This window comes from Alosa sapidissima, chromosome 19 (assembly GCF_018492685.1).
Source record: "Alosa sapidissima isolate fAloSap1 chromosome 19, fAloSap1.pri, whole genome shotgun sequence".
NCBI lineage: Eukaryota > Metazoa > Chordata > Actinopteri > Clupeiformes > Clupeidae > Alosa > Alosa sapidissima.
Genome location: NC_055975.1, coordinates 10,182,919 through 10,201,396, shown reverse-complemented (window position 1 = coordinate 10,201,396; position 18,478 = coordinate 10,182,919). Strand labels below are relative to the sequence as shown.

Below are 18,478 nucleotides of genomic sequence, written 5' to 3'. Positions count from 1 at the left end.
TTGAACAGTCAGAACAAACATATTGGTCAAGAGAAAACCAACATTAGGCTAAATAAATGTACGCATAAGAATACTTTTGTTCCTAACTGTATTTCAGATTAATAGTTTTGTATGGAAATATATATTCATATATATATCAGATGATATAATAATCTGAGTTTTGTCCAACCATGTTGTTTCTTTTCCTCTCTCCACTCTAGGCTATCTCCACTGTGGGATGCTGTTCATCTTTCCTTCTTCTCTCTGATGCAGAAACCCTCTGCATCTAGCCATTTGCACCACACTGTTATGCAACCTGTTATGAAACATCCTGTGTTCCATGTTCCTTACCTACGCCCATAATATTAACAAATCAGGTCTCGACTGTTTTCTGCTTCATAATTCTGCTTATTCTTATGAGAATATTATTTTTAATAGGCTACTGAATTGAATTGAATGAGGCCCCTAAAACGTTCACACATCTTGAACTGTGGGTGGCAGCAATTCGCATGAGAGGGTTAGTTCACTCTACCGGAAGTGTAGAAGGAGAAATTTGTGGTCTGACGTGCTCTGATACTCCGACTGTCAATAACAGAACGTAAGTAACTGGTAAATAATGTCTAGGTTAGAATAACTGTATGTGCATGATCTAATTACAATACACAGTTTGTCTCTTTTCTTAACATGCGACAATGTGCGTGAGAGAACAGCGATCTGGCTGATTTATGCCGCATCCACAACGTTGTTCAGCTAACGTTAACCCTAAAATGCAGTCAATGTTAGCGTCTTAGCCAACAGCGTTGACATTGATAGCTTGTGTCAATGATGGCTTAATACTGTTCACAAGAATGCAGACATTGCGGGCTACTTTGTGTCAAGTTGTTGTTGTTTTAGTGATGCCAATAACGTTGCATGTTTCGTTTCTGTGTCACTTAACGTGAGCTTTCAATTTACTCGGGCCCCTTGGGGTCATTTTGTGTTTATTGTATGTTAACGTGACAATTAACATTTGGCAACGGTGAGTGACTTCAAAATGTGTGTTAAATGTGGCGAGTAAAGTTATTTGTACCGTTTACGTTAGCTGTTCTTCTCCTGTCACAAGAACATGGTAGTTTGTCGTCTATAATGTTTGCTACAGAGTAATGTGTCAGCCATTGTGGTCGTAACGTTACGTGATTGTCGTTTCCACTAAATATTTTGCTAACGTGGAATCACCCCTTGTCTCTAGAACTAAATACATTTCATATTATTGGCACATTTTTTTAGATATAACTTTACACGTTGTCGTCTTCATTCTTAGATTCAATCAAGCACACATGTGAAGCCAGGAAACATGAGCAAGAAAACCGGCTGGGAACTTTAATGATCACAGGCCAATCAGAAACATTAATTAAGTGGCAGAGCGTGTGGGCTGCGAAGACCGGAGGTCAAAGTTCAGACTGAAGATGGTCTGATGGACCGACGCTTTGTGCTGACCTTCATCTTCTGCTCTGTGTCCTGGGTGTTCTTCTGGGAAGTGCGCTGGAAGAAATCGAAGGGAACTCAGATAGAAGAATGGCTCCAAAAACACCGCTTGTCCGAGTACAAGCACTTATTTGAGGGTTAGTATGGAAATGGATTGAACTTCACTTACACTGTGATAGTAGGATTCTGCCATATATTATATAGTGATAATCATGCACCATGATTTGACTTTTTTGCATGATAATGTTGTGGAATAGGCTGTGTGCAGGGTCCAAAAGTATCCCCCACTGATGAATAGAATAAAATAAACAAGCTCAGACAACATTGGCACAGTGATGAAATTGTCAAGTCAGGTCAAGTTCATTTATTCGTCTCCCTTGGGAGAAATTTGGTTTAGAGACAGTGTACTGCTGCAAACGACAGTAAGAGAGTAGGCCTACTGCACTTTCATCACTACAATAGAGAAGTAGATTGATGACATTTTGCAATTGACCCTGATTGTCCACTGTGGTACTACATGATTTGTTTGCTTGGTGATTGTGGTGGAGTGGAGTAAGCCAAGGCCAAAGCCAAGCCAAGTTGGCTTGATCTGTTATTGATCCTTTGTAGAGTCTGTGGGATTCTCTTTGCAGTTTAGCAAGTATATATAATTCACAATGTAGTAAGAAATATTCCTTTCCATATGGTTAGTTAGTTAGTCATAACTAATTCAATACATTGATAATATCAGGCAGTCCTGGGTGATTTTACTGTGTATGCATATTGTTGCATGGTGTAGTATTTTTATTTATTTATTTTGACATGCGTGTAACAGAGTGGTTGTTAAGTGTAAATGCTAAGAAGCCTCTAAAACCAGTCAGAATTCAGCTGTCCCTGATGTGAGAATTGATGTTTCGGTGTGGATGTTATCCATATCAGTTTCCTTTTAAAACATGATTAATTAATGATTAATGAAGGCTATTTGAGTTCAGAATGGTGTAGGTCTAGTTCCAGCCTTTGATATGTTTTTGAGATTTGGCTTCCAGATTTTAAGTAAAACATCTCACAGTAGAGGTGAGAAACCTGGGAACGTTTTTTTTGTTTCCAGGCAATGACACTCATTTTTATTTAAACTCGTGTTTTGTAATGTCTTTGTGCTCTGTGTAGGAGTCCTTAACTTTCAGATCACCTGTTCGCTGGTCTGCTCTAAGCTTTTGTCTTAAACATTGAAGTTACAAAAGGCTTTATGCTACCATAGTAACACGGACATTTTTGTGACTCTGTGGTACATTAGGGGACTCACCATGGTTATAAGAGTGTGTCTGCAGAAAGGCCTTTCCAGTATTAACTGTTGTGGTGATGACGTTATATCCGCCTATAAACTTGTAGAACTCGGTATTGTACTCCGATGCGTTTGATTTGATCCTGCTGTTATTGCTATTTGCATGTTTATCTATATGTTTATGTTATGTGTATGTATAGGTTTATGTATGTATATGTATACATATGTTTGTGTATGTATATGTTTATGTTTATGTATGTGCATGTAGATGTATATGTTAATGTATGTGTATGTGTATGTAGATGTACAGACACTGGAGGAGCTGAGTCTGAATGTGTTAACAAGGCTGGAGGAGGTCGTGCAAGAACAGCGACACTGGCGGGACATATCTGAAGCCCACATCCAGCTCCTCAGAGACTTTGCTTTTCAGGAGTGGCTCAGCTCCCAGAGTCTGGAGCACTACTACCACACGTGAGTACAGACCTCCACTCCAAAACTTGGGCCTCACTTCATTCAGGATGCAATACCTAAACAAGTTATCCAAGCAGATAGGCCTACTGTTTTTTTGTTTTTGTTTTTTTGAATTGACTTTGTTACCTCGTCAAGTTGACTAGAAATGAAGATGTCCAGTCACCGAGTCTCCTCCTTTTGATTTTTGTAGCTCGCATAGCCCTCACTTAGGATAAAAACATCTGCCGAATGAATAAATCTAAAACTGATGATACACAAAGCAGCTCTTTGAGCAATGTTGCTGGGCAGTGTTCCTGAGTGTAGTTGTTCTGGCGCACACTCCCACTGATATTGGGCAACATTTTATTTTCTGAGAATCATCAGTTGGCCAATTATCATGATCACCCAATCAGAATACACGGAACTGGTTATGTGGTGTTGTTGGACTCAATGGAATGCTTAATCAGAGAATCCTGCTCTGTAAATAGACTGGGGACAGGCAAGATCAATCATACATGACTGATATGTGTAAGGTAGAGCCAAAGGAACATTTGGGCAAACATTGGTGTACTGAGCAATCTGCTGTGTACCCTGAGGTAATCTATGTTTAGGTGTGACTGTATTAGCATTTTGCTCTTTCTTTTTCAACTGCACCATATGTTGTTATATATGTGGTATGATATGTTATGTTCTGTGTATACATATATTCTTCCAATCTTAGTGTGAAAGTGACCAAAGGCGTGTTGTACATTACAGCCCAAATTAAACAACTCATATTACAGATGGGGATTGATGGGGTTTTATTGATGCCATCAATTCCCTATCAGTTCCCTCTTTATCAATTTTCTGGGAAAGGTAGTCATTTTCAGCATCAACACAGTTGTTATTATCGCTGTCTGAATGCAGTGTACAATCATATCCATAACTGCTAGATAAAGTAACAGCTCATCTTTTAAAAAATAAACATGTATGCCTAGTACCATCGTCTGCATTTAGTAGCCTACACTTGTTTACCCCTCAGCTCGTTCAGTTTTGCAAATCCAAAGTGTAAGGTCCAGTAAATGTATAGCCGAACTGCAACACCTTTTAGGTTTGGGCACATAAAACCTTTATTACTGCTTAAGAAAAACACTTTTACTTTCTGTTCACTCTCAGAAAGAGTCTTTGACCATGGTCTGAAGAACATGCTGACATGGATAAGAGGAATTGATGAGGCGTATGATTCTGATATGTTGAAAAATGTAGAACCTGATCTACTTGATTTCTGATACTTGATTCCCAGCCTAAGATTAAATTCCATTCTACTTAGGTGTGGTTGCTCATTAAGTGCTTGCCCACAGCACAACTAGATTAGATTAGATTATATTCAACTTTATATGTACAAGGACGTCAGTTAAGTGAGTTAACGCAAAGATGTTTTAACTTCATTATCGTTTTAAGTTCATGGACAAATGAACAGTACTCTGTTAATGGGTAATATTCAGATAAGGGTTTGTACAGTCTGTATTGGCAGGATGGCTGAAGGCAATGTTGGTGTTTCTTCTGTCCACCTCTAGAGGGCAGCCTTAGGCTTTTCCTACTGTTATCAGTCCAATGACTTTCAGCTGTAACAACTGCAGCACAGAGGGTCATTGCTGCAGTGAGCATTCTTTGGAGAAGGGATGTCACCCAGTGCTGCACAACGTTTACTGCAGTGCTGCATTGGCACGTAGCCTATAGCCACCTATAGCCACCACATTCTCCCTCTAACATGCCCTATTACCTATGCCCCAGCCTATGCCCCCTGCAGTAGTACTATGACTCTAGAAAAGACATAGCTGACATAACAAAGCTGCATACGTTCAAAGCATTACAAAGCTGACTGTTCTCATTTGCTGTGTTTGCACCTTCCCAGTCCCAATATAGTCTGGATGGGATATGATTATGTTAACACAGATGTAAAAGAGTGTGGGGTGGGGGGGTGGTAATGTCAAGTAAAAGCTTTTTGTCTTTGAAAAAAAAGCTACTTTGCATTCTGCACTTTGTCAGTGTAGAATGTTAATGTTCTGTTGTGAGAACACTATGCAACAATTTGCCACTTTTTGAAGTATGCTCTTATCAGGCAAGTATTTTTGATATCATCTTGAAATTCATTTTGATGGTGTTTTGTCATGTGAAGGTCAGATGTCACTTCCGCCAGTCATCTAGAATATGCACTATGCTGTGTTACGAAGTGGAACGCCACAAAAATGACAGCATGACATTTCTGACTATGTCGCCATAAGACTCCAGTTACATGACATTGCTGCAATTTTGGAGACCATATGTGGCTTTTTTCTTTTTTAACCATATGTAAGATTGTGGCCAAAACTGGTACTGCAATCACTTTCAAATTGCTGTAGAGTGGTGTATCCCCTCCCCCTCCCCCCTGACTCAAGGTTGCCAACCCGGATGCCGAAACACTACTGACTTTGTGATTAGTAGATAGGTAGAGGGTGGCGCATCAGGCCAAAACACAACATGACATGACAAAACACAACATCAACATCAGTTGAGGGCTGCAACTTTACTTTTTAAATGACAATATCCTGGCCGGACTACTGTTGTCAGTGATATAAGTATTTGAAATGAACATGATTTCTTAATGTCTAGTGACATATCAGTAGCCTGACGTTGTCATACTCAAATTCTAGTCAGAATATGAGTCTGATACTGCTCCATTGGGACGTAATTATGGGGCCTGCTTCAACCGATACAGGGGGGGAATGCCTCTGCACTCAATTGGATAGACCTAACCAATCAGAGCAACAAAATAGCTTACCATGAGGTGTAGGAAGAAAACACACGAACCATCCTTCTGCTCCTTTATCCCCTCCGTTTTTAAAATAATTCTGTTGAACAGTGATATGCTACAAACATGTTAAACAGCTGGGAAAGGCTGTCGCAAATCCCTCGAACAGGTGGTCAATCAGAGATTTCAAACGAACGAGGGAACATGTCGCAATGCAACAGCGCTGTTTTCCCTTGATTAAAGTGAAACCACCAGTTTTCCCACATCTCAACTTTGGCCAAAGTTTTCAGAAATAATCGTTTTCAGTGATACAAACTCATACAAAATAATATGAATTTTCCAAATGGGGTCTTAAAAGCCATGTATCCTTCTAGCCACAGCGTTTTTGTTTCAAACATAAGCCTAATCTAAGCGTGCTCAGATGACGTGATAGACCAAGCGCTGTTTCTCACCTGTCCATCATCGTGATTTGATCTGATTTGATTGGTCCGCCTGATTTAGGGCGAGCATACTTACCCCACAATGGAGCAATGCCAGACCGAACTTCCCGTGGGGCGGGACTAAGTTCGGAATGGCACCCAGGCTAACATATCAGGGCCATTTTATGATTAGTTGAAATACATTTCTTACATACGGTTCCTTTAAAAAAAGTTGCACTGGTTCTTACCCTATTTAAGTCATGCCACTGTAGCCTTCCGTGTTTTGCCCTCTCTTGTCATTTGCTGTTTTAACAGCAAAAGTAATGGTGAATCAGTCACAGACATTTTGCATTGATCCTCTTTGTATGTGTGTGTGTGTTTAGGCTGAAAACATTGGGGTTGAATTCTCTTTGTTTGTTATACGGCTCTTCACAATGCTAGTAGAATGCTCCATTGACTTGAATGGTATTTCCCAACGTTCTACGGTAAATTATGTATACCACTGCAAACATATAATTACCTGTCAATGGTAACGGGTTTTGTGTTTCTGATTTAAGTCTTTCATATCACTTCGCAAGTAGCCCGGTCACTTTGTGCAATGGAACTTCATTCAAAAGTGAAAGCAACTGGCGTGTCGGGGTCCTGTTCGCCCTGTCGGGACTTATTTTCCGATAATGACCAGCGTTCTATACATTATCTGGCTGAAAACACTGGGTTGAATCTTTGTATCTTTGTATGTTTAGGCTGAAAACCCTGGGTTGCATCAATTTGGATGATTTGGCCCAGTTTGACAGCCAACTTCAGCTGTCTTTGGCCGCGTGGGGCTACTATTACGAGGACTACATCAAGTTGTCCACCGGCGTGAAGGTCCTCCAGGCCAGTAGAAATCACCGTGATCAGGATTACGAGATTCAACTGGTCCGCAGCCTCGCTGAGAGGCGTCTCAACGAGAAGTGGTCCTTTGGTTAGTGTGTGCTGATTGTCAGCTTCCTTGAGGCAATGCAGTGTTAAAACGTGTATAAGTTATTTTACATTCATAACTTGCTGTTAGTACCTTACATTGGGGGTTGTGCGGAAATATTCTCGGGTTAGAGGCCTTGGCCATAGCATTCACAACATGGAGATGCATAATATGTCCAAGAACAGAACATTTTCTTACCTCGATATAGCCACTCTCAGACTGCAATCACAGTTGAACTAATTAAGCCACGTACAAACAGATGGCAATTCGCTCATCAATACCTTACAATTTGAAAAATACCTATTTATGTCATTCATGATTTGATAAATGCCAAGCTTTGCGTGGAAATTACCATACACCTGCGTTGCCGAATGCCGTATGTTTTATTCCATACATTCATTTCGTAAATGAGGGCCACTGTGATGGAAAGATGAAACGCTGGGAAAATAAACTTGTGGGAAGAAATGCTGAGTAAAATAGCATCTTATTGTTAAATGATAATATAATGGATTTCATAAAAATGAGATTCATGTTGAATGAATAAATAACTTTTCTCTCTTTTTGCAGCAGGAGCTGTTATATTTGGCTGTACTGTTGCACTGTGCTTTCTTATTCGAGACCTCATGTTTTACGTGATTGGTGAGTGCACAAGCTTTGCACTGTGGCTGTGCATAGAAGAATAGTTTCATTATATCCATCTGTCTGTGTATCTCCCTGATGATGACTGAACCCACTTCACTCCTCCTCTCCTTCTCAGGTGGAATAACTGTGTCCATCATCGCATTTGTCTTCACCATTAAATTCCTGTGCGAGCTTGCTGCACGGGTGGTCAGCTTTCTCCAGAATGAGGACCCAGGACGTCGTGGTGATCGTAGCATCTACGATTATGTACGGGGCAACTACCTCGACCCGCGCTCTTGCAAAGTGGCGTGGGATTGGAAGGAGCCACAGGAAGTAGGGCAGACCATGACTTTCCGTGTGCAGGTGGGAGTTGTCTCCGTATTGTTTTGTCTCTCATACAGATATAGTAACATTGTTTTGGGGATTGGAAATGTTACCATGCCAACTGTTCATGGAGTGCAGTTGCAAAACTGAAATGACAGAGATAGCCTGCTTGATAAAGACATGATGCTTTATATGGTTTGTTTTGTGTGTTTTTTTAAGGCTGCCAGTGAGGAATTGTGGTTTAGAATTTAGCAAATAGGTCTAACATGCCTGTTACCATCCCAGTAGTAGACAAGCAGAATAATTTCAACCTTAATGTCATTTCCAATCAAACTATTTCATGCAGTAACTATTTTAATTATTTCCAGTATTGTTTCTAGTGACTGTAATCTAATTTATTCAATATTTTGGATGGGATATTGCATCTCACAACAGCTCTGATATAGCACACTAAGGAAATTGATTATTTATTTCTGTCTCCTTAGCTGTTTTATAAAAATGGCCAGCCATTCCCTGCTCACCGACCGGTTGGCCTGCGGGTGAACATCACTCACATGGAGTTGGCGTTGGACATTCCCGTCACACAGGAGGTGTTGCAGGAGCCCGAGGCCAACATCGTGAAGGTGGCTTTCACTGTACGCAAAGCAGGCCGCTATGAGGTCGCCGTTAAGTTGGGTGGCCTTAATGTGGCCTACAGCCCCTACTACAAGATCTTTCAACCAGGTGAGACAGTTTGGGTTCCTGGGTTGCTTAAGCATGCCTTTCAGTGGAAATTGAATTGTATACAAGCAAGTGAATGGTGATGTTGATAGTGGACTGCAATTTTGCTATCTGTTTCATTTCAACATGGTGGATCAGAACTCCTCATTGTGGCTCAGAGAGTTTTTTAAGTCATGAAATGTCCCACTGCTAGGGCCCCACTGCTATGCTAGAGTTTTTTTTTTTTTTACAATTTCTTTCACATTTCATCATACTTGATACTGCACTCATTTGTGTCCTTGGCAATACACCCACCAAGTGTGAAGTGTGTGTGTATATATATATATATATATATATATATACATACATGCACACATACATAAATACATACATACATACATACATAAATATATACACACATATATGTATATATACATATAAATATGCATACATGGTTATGGTTACGCTTTTGTCCAAAGCGATTTTGAACATCCAAACATACATACACATACAGACATTACTGGTCTCTGATACTAGTCTCACACAGCATAGTGTTCCAGTCACTGGCACTACAAAGGCTTGTGAGAGTTAAAGCAGTGTCTATATCTCAAAGGGAGCAGAAACGACGGCAAAAATAAATAAATCATAATTGTACCATTGCTTCAGGACAATTATGTTGCATGTACGATTGTTTGAAATATTAATAATTTGTTTTGTTTTTATGTTTTTCTCAGGAAATGTGGTTCCATCCAAAACAAAGATTGCATACCACTTTTCTACACTGGTGCTAACATATGGCCAACAGCACACGCTTCAGATTGAGCCTCGAGATGAATACGGCAACCCTACCAGCAACTCTACGTCTCTTGTCGATGAAGTCAACTATAGTGTCCACATGCACTCAGTAAGACAAAAAATAAAGGCACCGTCACACAAATGTAATCGCCTGAGCAAACTAATAAAGTATTGGCTAACTTTTATAGAAATGAGCACATTCTCACAAGCTACTGTGTATTGTTATATACTGCACATGCACACATTCCGACTTAAACCTGATTTATGGTTCTGTGTGATCTAAGTCGCTATTCTCATCATTATGTCATGTCCGGCTTTCTTGCTATTCTGCCTGTCTCTGCTCCTGCCTCCCTCTCCACCTGTCTCTGCTCCTGCCTCTCCACCTGTCTCTGCTCCTGCCTCCCTCTCCACCTGTCTCTGCTCCTGCCTCTCCACCTGTCTCTGCTCCTGCCTCTCCACCTGTCTCTGCTCCTGCCTCTCCACCTGTCTCTGCTCCTGCCTCCCTCTCCACCTGTCTCTGCTCCTGCCTCTCCACCTGTCTCTGCTCCTCCCTCTCCACCTGTCTCTGCTCCTCCCTCTCCACCTGTCTCTGCTCCTGCCTCTCCACCTGTCTCTGCTCCTGCCTCCCTCTCCACCTGTCTCTGCTCCTCCCTCTCCACCTGTCTCTGCTCCTGCCTCTCCACCTGTCTCTGCTCCTGCCTCTCCACCTGTCTCTGCTCCTCCCTCTCCGCCTGTGTGCAGTTGGGAACTACAGAAGACAACAGTGACGAGGAGTACTACAGTAAGTCGGTTGTGTCCAATAAGCAGCTCTGCCAGGTGCTTCTGCGTCTCACCCTGAGGAAGATGGGCTGCTTCAGAGCCCGCATCTCCTACAAGGACCAGCCACTCAGCAATGGAGAATTTGACATCATTGTGCTTAGTGGTGAGTCTGTGTTTGGTGGACTTGTGCTGCTGTGTTTATGTGCTGCTATTATGTAAAATGGATAATGTAATGAAGTATGTATAAGGGAGAATGTAATGTTTAAAGCATTGAACCTCATAGAGTAGTCCATGAGTTTTAGTAGACTTACACTTGATTGGGTGAGCATCAATTCCAGAATTCATTGACTAGACTTACTAAAAATGCATACATCTCCCTTTCCCCCTCACACCCACACAGAAAATGAGAAGAATTGTGTGGAGAAAAACGTGTCCACGCCAGGCATCAGCATCTACTTTGAGGCCTACCTGTACGGCACGGGGAACTATAACAGCTCCCACTGCCAGTTTCCTGCGTCCTCTCTGCTCGCGCCTCCGAGGCGGCCCTCCGTGGGCGACGAGGACGATGACCACGACTCCCCAGTGGAGGGCCAGCCCGAGAAGTTCAAGAAACCGAAAAAGGTTTACTGCTACATATCGCCAAAGGTACACAATCTTTATCGTCCCTCTTTCCAGACAGGGGAAATACCAGTGATAATATGTGATAGCAGATTGGAACATGCACATACAGTATACTGTAAGTAAATAAATAAGTATGGATTACAGTTTCATTTGACTGTTTCACTTTCAGCAACTCTCAGTGAAGGAGTTCTACCTGAAGATAATCCCATGGCGCCTGTTCACATTCCGAGTGTGCCCAGGAACGAAGGTAAATTCATTGTGTACATTAGTTTAATATTATGCCTTTGTAAGAGTGGCTGGTGAATGAGGTCCACTTTCAGGGGGATTGAATACATGTCAGTAGTATCTAGGAGAGTATGTTTACGCTCTTGAGTGGAAAGATGAGGCTTATGGGCACTCAAGATACCAGAGCAAAATGTTGTCTGTGTGCCTCTTTGTTTGAAATGGACAGGAGCGAACAGGTTTTTAAGAATAGGCACTGTTCCAGAGATAAAGACTTGTTTTATGTTTTGTGTAATGACTTTTGTTGTCAATCCAATTAGTTCACCTATCACGGCCCTGACCTCATCCACAAGTACTTGACATTGGTGGTGGACGACGGCATCCAGCCCCCGGTGGAGCTCAGCTGTAAAGACAGGAACATCATGGCAGCCACCTTCATCCGCTTCCTGCACAAGAACATCGGTGAGGCTCAGTATATAGGAGCCGAAAGGCCAGCAATGAAAATGTACACTTTGCATTTGTTAGCATAGTAACAAACACTATTGCTGTTGCTTGACAACTTGAGTTTAAGCAGAGCAGCTACTATTCAAAGCAATTATTTATCACATTCTGTATCTGAAAGTCAGGCATGCTCCTTTGAATGCATGTATAATTGAGATACTTTCTTCTTTCCCCCCCAAAATGTGGACTAGGTGGCTCCGAGACTTTTCAAGACAAGGTGAGCTTCTTCCAGCGAGAGCTCCGACACATGCACTCCAAACGACCTCGCACGAAAACCTGCTTGAAGATCGTGCGCCAAACCATTCTTGATTCTGTAAGTTGGAGCCGTTGTGGATTTCAGTCTGAGTGATGGTGACTGTCTGACGGAAAGATCTGAGAAAATTCTTAATGTTTGAATGTCGTGCTATTCCTCTGCAGTCTCTGAAGGCCACCAGGAACTTCTCAGTGTCGGACTGGAGTAAGAACTTTGAGGTGGTTTTCCAGGATGAAGAAGGTTAGTTCATGTCTCTCTACAGTATCTCACACTCTCTCTGTGTTCGGTGTTCTTTGAGGTTTACTCTCTGTGTGTGTGTGTGTGTGTGTGTGTGTGTGTGTGTGTGTGTGTGTGTGTGTGTGTGTGTGTGTGTGCGCGTGTGCGTGTGCACTCTGATAGCCCTGGACTGGGGAGGTCCTCGTCGGGAATGGTTTGAGCTGATCTGCAAGAGTCTTTTTGACACCAACAATCAGCTTTTTACGCGCTTCAGTGACACCAACCAGGGACTGGTTGGTTGAAGTTTTTTCCCCCATATATATATTGTGGCTTTATCCTACAAAGCTAGTTCTCAGTGTAACTTTAAGATGTTAATTTAACAAGGCAAATACATTAGTATGTAACTCTGAATGTAGATAAATTAAGAAACCTCTCTAACTATTTTGCTTAATGTAAACTTACCAACTTTAAAAAAAAAAAAAAAAAAAAACATTTTTTACCATTGTAATGTTTACATCCTGTAATATATTCCCATAAATACTACAACCATAACTATAGCCATACCTCTATCTCTGGTAGGTCCACCCCAACGCTGACCGCCCCACTCACCTCCGTCTGAAGGTGTATGAGTTTGCTGGACGTGTGGTTGGGAAGTGCCTGTATGAGTCAGCACTGGGCGGAGCTTATAAGCAGCTTGTGCGTGCTCGGTTCACGCGATCCTTCCTGGCACAGATCATTGGCCTGCGTATGAACTACAAGGTACACACACGCACACACGCACACACACGCACACACACACACACACACACACACATTGATCATTGGCCTGTGTATGAACTACAAGGTACATAAACACACACACACACACACACACAGAGATCATTGGCCTGCGTATGAACTACAAGGTACACACACATACACACACACACACACCCAGATCATTGGCGTATGAACTACAAGGTACACACACATACACAACACTTATTACAAGGCAGTCATGTCATGATGTTTATTCTTTCTTGTCCTGATGAGTTTTTTTGACAAGCCATCGGGTGTTTTAAAACCTCTGACCGGTATGCCTCTGTGCAGTATTTTGAAACCGATGACCAAGAGTTCTACAAGACAAAGGTCTGCTTCATCCTGAACAACGACGTGAGTGAGATGGACCTGGTGTTTGCTGAGGAGAAGTACAGCAAGTCCGGACAGCTGGAGAAGGTGACCACCCTCCTCTCTGACCACATTTGCACAACTCGTGTGTGTGTGTGTGTGTGTGTGTGTGTGTGTGTGGGGGTTTGTGTTTGTGTGTGCTGTACCCATGAGTCATATTGTGATATATTTATATATATTTGTTTGTTTGTTTTGGTCTGATCTGGCTTTACTGAAATTCCCCTCAGGTGGTGGAGCTGATTTCAGGAGGTGCCCAGATCACGGTCACCAACGAAAACAAGATCCATTACCTGAACCTACTGGCCCAGTACCGACTGGCCAGTCAGGTGCGAGACGAAGTGGAACACTTTCTCAAGGGTGAGGGTCAGAGGCATTACAGCTTGCAGGAGAGCTCACTGATGAAGTTGCTACTGGTCCATGCTCAGTACTCAGTACAACAACTTGTTATTTACAGGTTTAAATGAACTGGTCCCAGAGAACCTTCTAGCCATATTTGATGAAAATGAGTTGGAGGTATGTTCACTTTTCTAACTGATATGTTGATTCTTCCACAATTTGGAAGTGCCGTTTAGCATTGTTTTGTGTTTGTGTATGTGTGTGGGTATGTGTGTGTGTGTTTGTGTGTGTGTGTAGTTGTTGATGTGTGGTACAGGTGACATTAATGTTCAGGACTTCAAAGCCCATGCGGTGATTGTTGGAGGCTCGTGGCACTTCAGAGAGAAGGTAAGTGTCATCCCATCTCTTCTGACTCATCTCTTACAGTAAGAACAAGATGTAACCTCAGGACTGCGGACATTGTGAGGGTATGATGGTGATTGTGATGCCAGTCTGAAGTGTGTGTGTGTGTGTGTGTGTGTGTGTGTGTGTGTGTGTGTGTATTGCTCAGGTGATGAAGTGGTTCTGGGCAGTGGTGTCGTCCTTCACACAGGAGGAGTTGGCGCGGTTGCTGCAGTTCACCACTGGCTCCTCACAGCTGCCACCTGGTGGCTTCAATACGCTATGCCCATCCTTCCAGATCATCGCCGCACCCACACACAGCACACTGCCAACTGCACACACCTGGTGAGTGTGTGTCTCTCTCTCTCTCTCGCACACATACATACATTACTTACTTTACTCAAACATTTACATTCCTGGTGTCCATCTTTGTGCCCTTGAGCAAGGCACTTAACCCTCTAGGGAGAGTGGCCATTGCAATAACTGTAAGTGGCCTTGGGTAAAAGCGCCAGTGATAGTTATAGTGATAGTTTTAGGTCTTTCAAGAGGGGTCTAAAGACACATCTGTTCAGCATACACTTAATTAATTAAGTGGTTCTTATGAGTTATGGTTGGTATATTATGGTATTTGTTTATTTTCATGAGGCTATTGGGCTTATTCGCAAACACCGCCGTGGCCATATTGCATATTGTATCGTAGATTGAATCATTAATCATTGACATTGTTTTAGAACCTTACATTGTTTGCCAAACAGAACCTTCCGATAGAATGTTCAAAACTGTCCTGCTGAAGGATTACCCCTCTGACCTCTTCTCTTCCTTGTTTAGTTTCAACCAGCTGTGCCTCCCTACATACGATTCCTATGAGGAGCTGCACAAACTGCTGAAGCTGGCCATCAGTGAAGGGAGTGAAGGCTTTGGCATGCTGTGAACCCGCCTCACTTCCCCTCATGATGCCAACCAGGAAGTGGCAGAGTGAAGGCTGGAGTAGAGGACAAACTCCACACACTTAACCAATAGACAGTGCGGCTCGTGTATTCCAGTGAGCCCTTACATACCTGTATCAGAAGAGGTTGCAGTATATCTGGAGGAAGTTTCCGGAAGCTCTGCGGCCCCAGCCAACAACGATATGTGTGTATAATGTAAATGAATTATGCTGATAATGCTGATTTCTTCCTTTTTATACTTACTATGACAAAACCCAAAAGCAGTGGCCCAACTAGAGTTTTATCGTAGACGCTTAAAGAAGGGTTAGGGTACATTTAGTAGCTGCTTAACTAGAGAGTAGTGATGACATTTTGCCATTCTAAACCTGGAGACTTTTAATACAGAGTAGCAGCCTCCAAACGGTGTGGGCCAAGCCACACATCCATAGCACTTTTGCCTTAACGGATCAGGTAAGGGTGTGTGTGAGCGAGTGTGAGATTGTGTGTGTGTGTGTGTGTGTGTGTGTGTGTGTGTGTGTGTGTGTGTGCGTGCATGTATATTATTGTGTACATCCATTGTATTTGTATGTATAATGTCAATATCTTTGACAAATCTGTGACTTTGTGTCTGTGCTCTCAATGAGGGATGTACCTTGTTTTTGTTGGTGGGGGTTTTTTTGTTTGTTTTTTTTGTCCTTTTTTATTTTTGCTATAATGGGCAAATAGTTCCAACCACATTTTCTTGGGGTGGATTGTTGCAATTAACCTCCAGTGATGTAAAATGGAGGGAGCAGCTGTTAAACTGCTGGCTAAATATGAACAGCTTCTATGGCTTTCATCCATAAGGGATGCAGTTCTGTGTGGTCTTTTTTTTTTATTTAAAGTTTTTATTTACCGTTTTGTTTTCGTGTTCTGCCTTATTTGAACATGGGCCTGTTTGTTGTTTATGGTCATGATTATGTTAAATCCTCTGTTGAAGCATAGAAGTGTATTGCACAAATCTGAGTTGAGATAGCAAGATGACACTGAATGGAGGACAGTGCGATAGGTTCAGGAGTTCTAGGAGTTCCTCTGTGAGGGGGAGGAGCTGTGTGGGGAACTGATACTGTTTGGCCACAGGAACATTACAGGTCAAAACTTTAAGAGATGACTTAAAAGGTCCTCAGTTAATTACTTTTTCTTTTATATAATTCTTTTTGGCATATTTATTTCAGTGACCAAACTGTAAGTTGGGAAATATACAAGTGTTTGTTAATTCATGTATAACTCATCCATGTTGACATGGTGAGCCTGAAGCCTGCTGAATGTGTTTCTGTTTATTTACTTGCTTTATTTGCTTTGTTGACTTACTATGGTATTTTTATGGTTCTCCATAGTGTTTTATTTCGTTCAAATGTTCAAAAGGGCAACGAGGTTATTTATGAATTCGTTATTTAAAGACAGATTCTGAAAAGGAATGAAAGGAAAGGAACGTAAGGAAATAAGCACCAATCCAAAGGTACTATATTCACATTCCGCAGTAGGAGTGCTTCAATGTCCTCAAGCTCTACTTTAATGTCGATTTTCAGTTTGGTTAATGAAACCTAAGAGTCGAGAGCAGTGTGGTCATATTTACTGTGGTATAGTATCCCAAAGGATTTGGCCACTATGAAATTTTTTTCCCATTTCCGGGAATGAGTTTGACCTTTTGAGTGTTGAAAACATTACTTTAAACTACTGCCCTCATCACTTCAACATACTATGTTGAATATTGTTCCTTTTGCCTGTTTAAATAAGTGCACCTATGCTATCTGAACTCCAGTGTTTAATTGATCTTAAAACCCATGGTTACAGGGTAGCACTTAAAGTATTTCTACCAGTCAAAAGTTCTCTTATCTTTATCAGAATAATGTTACCCGAGTTGGGTTTCAGGGTGGATCTCAGTTGATCAATTCAGTAACAGATGCCAGCTAATTCAAGAGTCTATCTGTGTGTATTACCTTTGGGCTGTTTTCAACATCAGTAAACACGGTTGTCTGCTCTTTTAATTTGTGGGAGGGAGGTGGAAGGGAAGAGTTGGAACCCACCCAAACATTGAAGCAGGGTAGATTATCCAGCCGTCCTATGAAAAACGAAAGATGTGACCTTACAGTAAGTGTCGCCAACTGCAGTAAATGACATGCATAACTGTTGAAATCCTGCACTTGACTGACATTGGAAGTTGTCTTTTTCTGTGGCGCCAGGCCATTATGTGTTATGAGTGATATAATGTTTTGAGTTTTTTTTTAGTCAAAGTTTTGGCATTTTAAATTCTTGTGAATATTGTGTGATGGCTGTTTGCGGGCTTGAAGTGAGCTGTTTAAATTTGTTTATATTTTCTTTCTTAAATTTGAAATGGGAGATCGGTCAAGGTCATCACTGAATTCATGAATGTTTGTTTCCTCTTCACTGTTGTAAGCTTTGATGACGCCATCAACCTGTTGATTAAATGAAGAAATAAACCACGGCAGACACAACTTTTTCAGTGTTAGAATGTTATGGTGTTTGATCTCTTGTACTCTTGCTTGTGCATGATGGCTCTTTGATCATAGATTACTTGTAGATTACATGAAAAACAAGAGCAGGATTGACATTCTTATCTTGAGTATTTTCAGTGACAGAAGGCCAATTATAAAACAGAGCCATATCCATGTGTGTAGTTTATGGTATAAAGATTGTGTAGTAAGTTACACAATAATGCTCTATGACGTGGTTGGAATGAAGTATCAGGCCAAGTGGGAATCCCCCATGGGCAGCACATTTCTACTTGTGTTTTAAAGATGAGCACCGTGAATGGACCTGATTACCTGACCAGACATCACTCTCACTCCTCACTAGGACTCTGTAGTGTTCACGGGAATATTTCCTTTAGACAAAGCTGAACTTGGAACAGCACTGGGGTGTTACAGGACAGTAGTGATCACAGGAACTTTTCAGAGAACTTCAGCATTCTTAATTCAGCCACTAACCTCTCACTGTAGTCTCTGTAATGATCTTATTCTACATTATGCACTTCCACCAGGGGGCAGTAGAGCTACAGTAGAAGTAGCACTGCATTGGTACTCCTAGCAATTGGCCCTCTTTTACGTCATCTTATGACCCTGAAATGGGACTCCCAGCTATAACAAACCAGTCTATCCATGCTAAGGAGGCCAGTTCTGTTGTCTCAGGCTCCCAGTAAATAATGTCATGCCCTGGATATACAAACAAGTCGACTTGACGTGGCTTGACACTGTAGCTTTGAAGTTCTGTAGTGGATCTATGTAATGATTTTGGAACTCTTTCAAGTTCTTGTGATTACGGTAAAGATGTATATTGTCAAAAACCCCAGGTTG

General features: G+C 41.8%; 1 protein-coding gene across 2 annotated transcripts; it reads left to right on the top strand.

The window, feature by feature from the left end:
• The first annotated feature begins 467 nt into the window (after nucleotides 1–467).
• arel1 (apoptosis resistant E3 ubiquitin protein ligase 1) lies at nucleotides 468–17,620 on the top strand. Of its 2 annotated transcripts, none has more exons than XM_042071202.1 (22): nucleotides 468–577; nucleotides 1,280–1,580; nucleotides 3,007–3,175; nucleotides 7,087–7,307; nucleotides 7,872–7,943; nucleotides 8,062–8,288; nucleotides 8,735–8,972; nucleotides 9,683–9,852; nucleotides 10,485–10,665; nucleotides 10,903–11,147; nucleotides 11,293–11,370; nucleotides 11,666–11,807; nucleotides 12,038–12,159; nucleotides 12,264–12,339; nucleotides 12,499–12,608; nucleotides 12,895–13,074; nucleotides 13,405–13,530; nucleotides 13,710–13,839; nucleotides 13,937–13,995; nucleotides 14,116–14,205; nucleotides 14,369–14,544; nucleotides 15,028–17,620. In XM_042071202.1, the coding sequence occupies exons 2-22, from the start codon at nucleotides 1,433–1,435 to the stop codon at nucleotides 15,128–15,130; spliced, it is 3,063 nt and encodes a 1,020-aa protein (XP_041927136.1). In that variant the 5' UTR covers nucleotides 468–577; nucleotides 1,280–1,432; the 3' UTR covers nucleotides 15,131–17,620. The 2 variants fall into 2 exon arrangements, with proteins under 2 accessions (XP_041927136.1, XP_041927137.1); XM_042071203.1 differs by having other exon boundaries at nucleotides 524–588.
• Nucleotides 17,621–18,478: the final 858 nt, after the last annotated feature.

Bases quoted from the DNA above. Each gene is read 5' to 3' on its own strand.
- arel1 (XM_042071202.1), top strand. From the start codon at position 1,433: ATGGACCGACGCTTTGTGCTGACCTTCATCTTCTGCTCTGTGTCCTGG. The intron at 8,289-8,734 runs GTGGGAGTTGTC...CTGTCTCCTTAG, and splicing joins CCATGACTTTCCGTGTGCAG to CTGTTTTATAAAAATGGCCA. The intron at 12,609-12,894 runs GTTGGTTGAAGT...TATCTCTGGTAG, and splicing joins GTGACACCAACCAGGGACTG to GTCCACCCCAACGCTGACCG.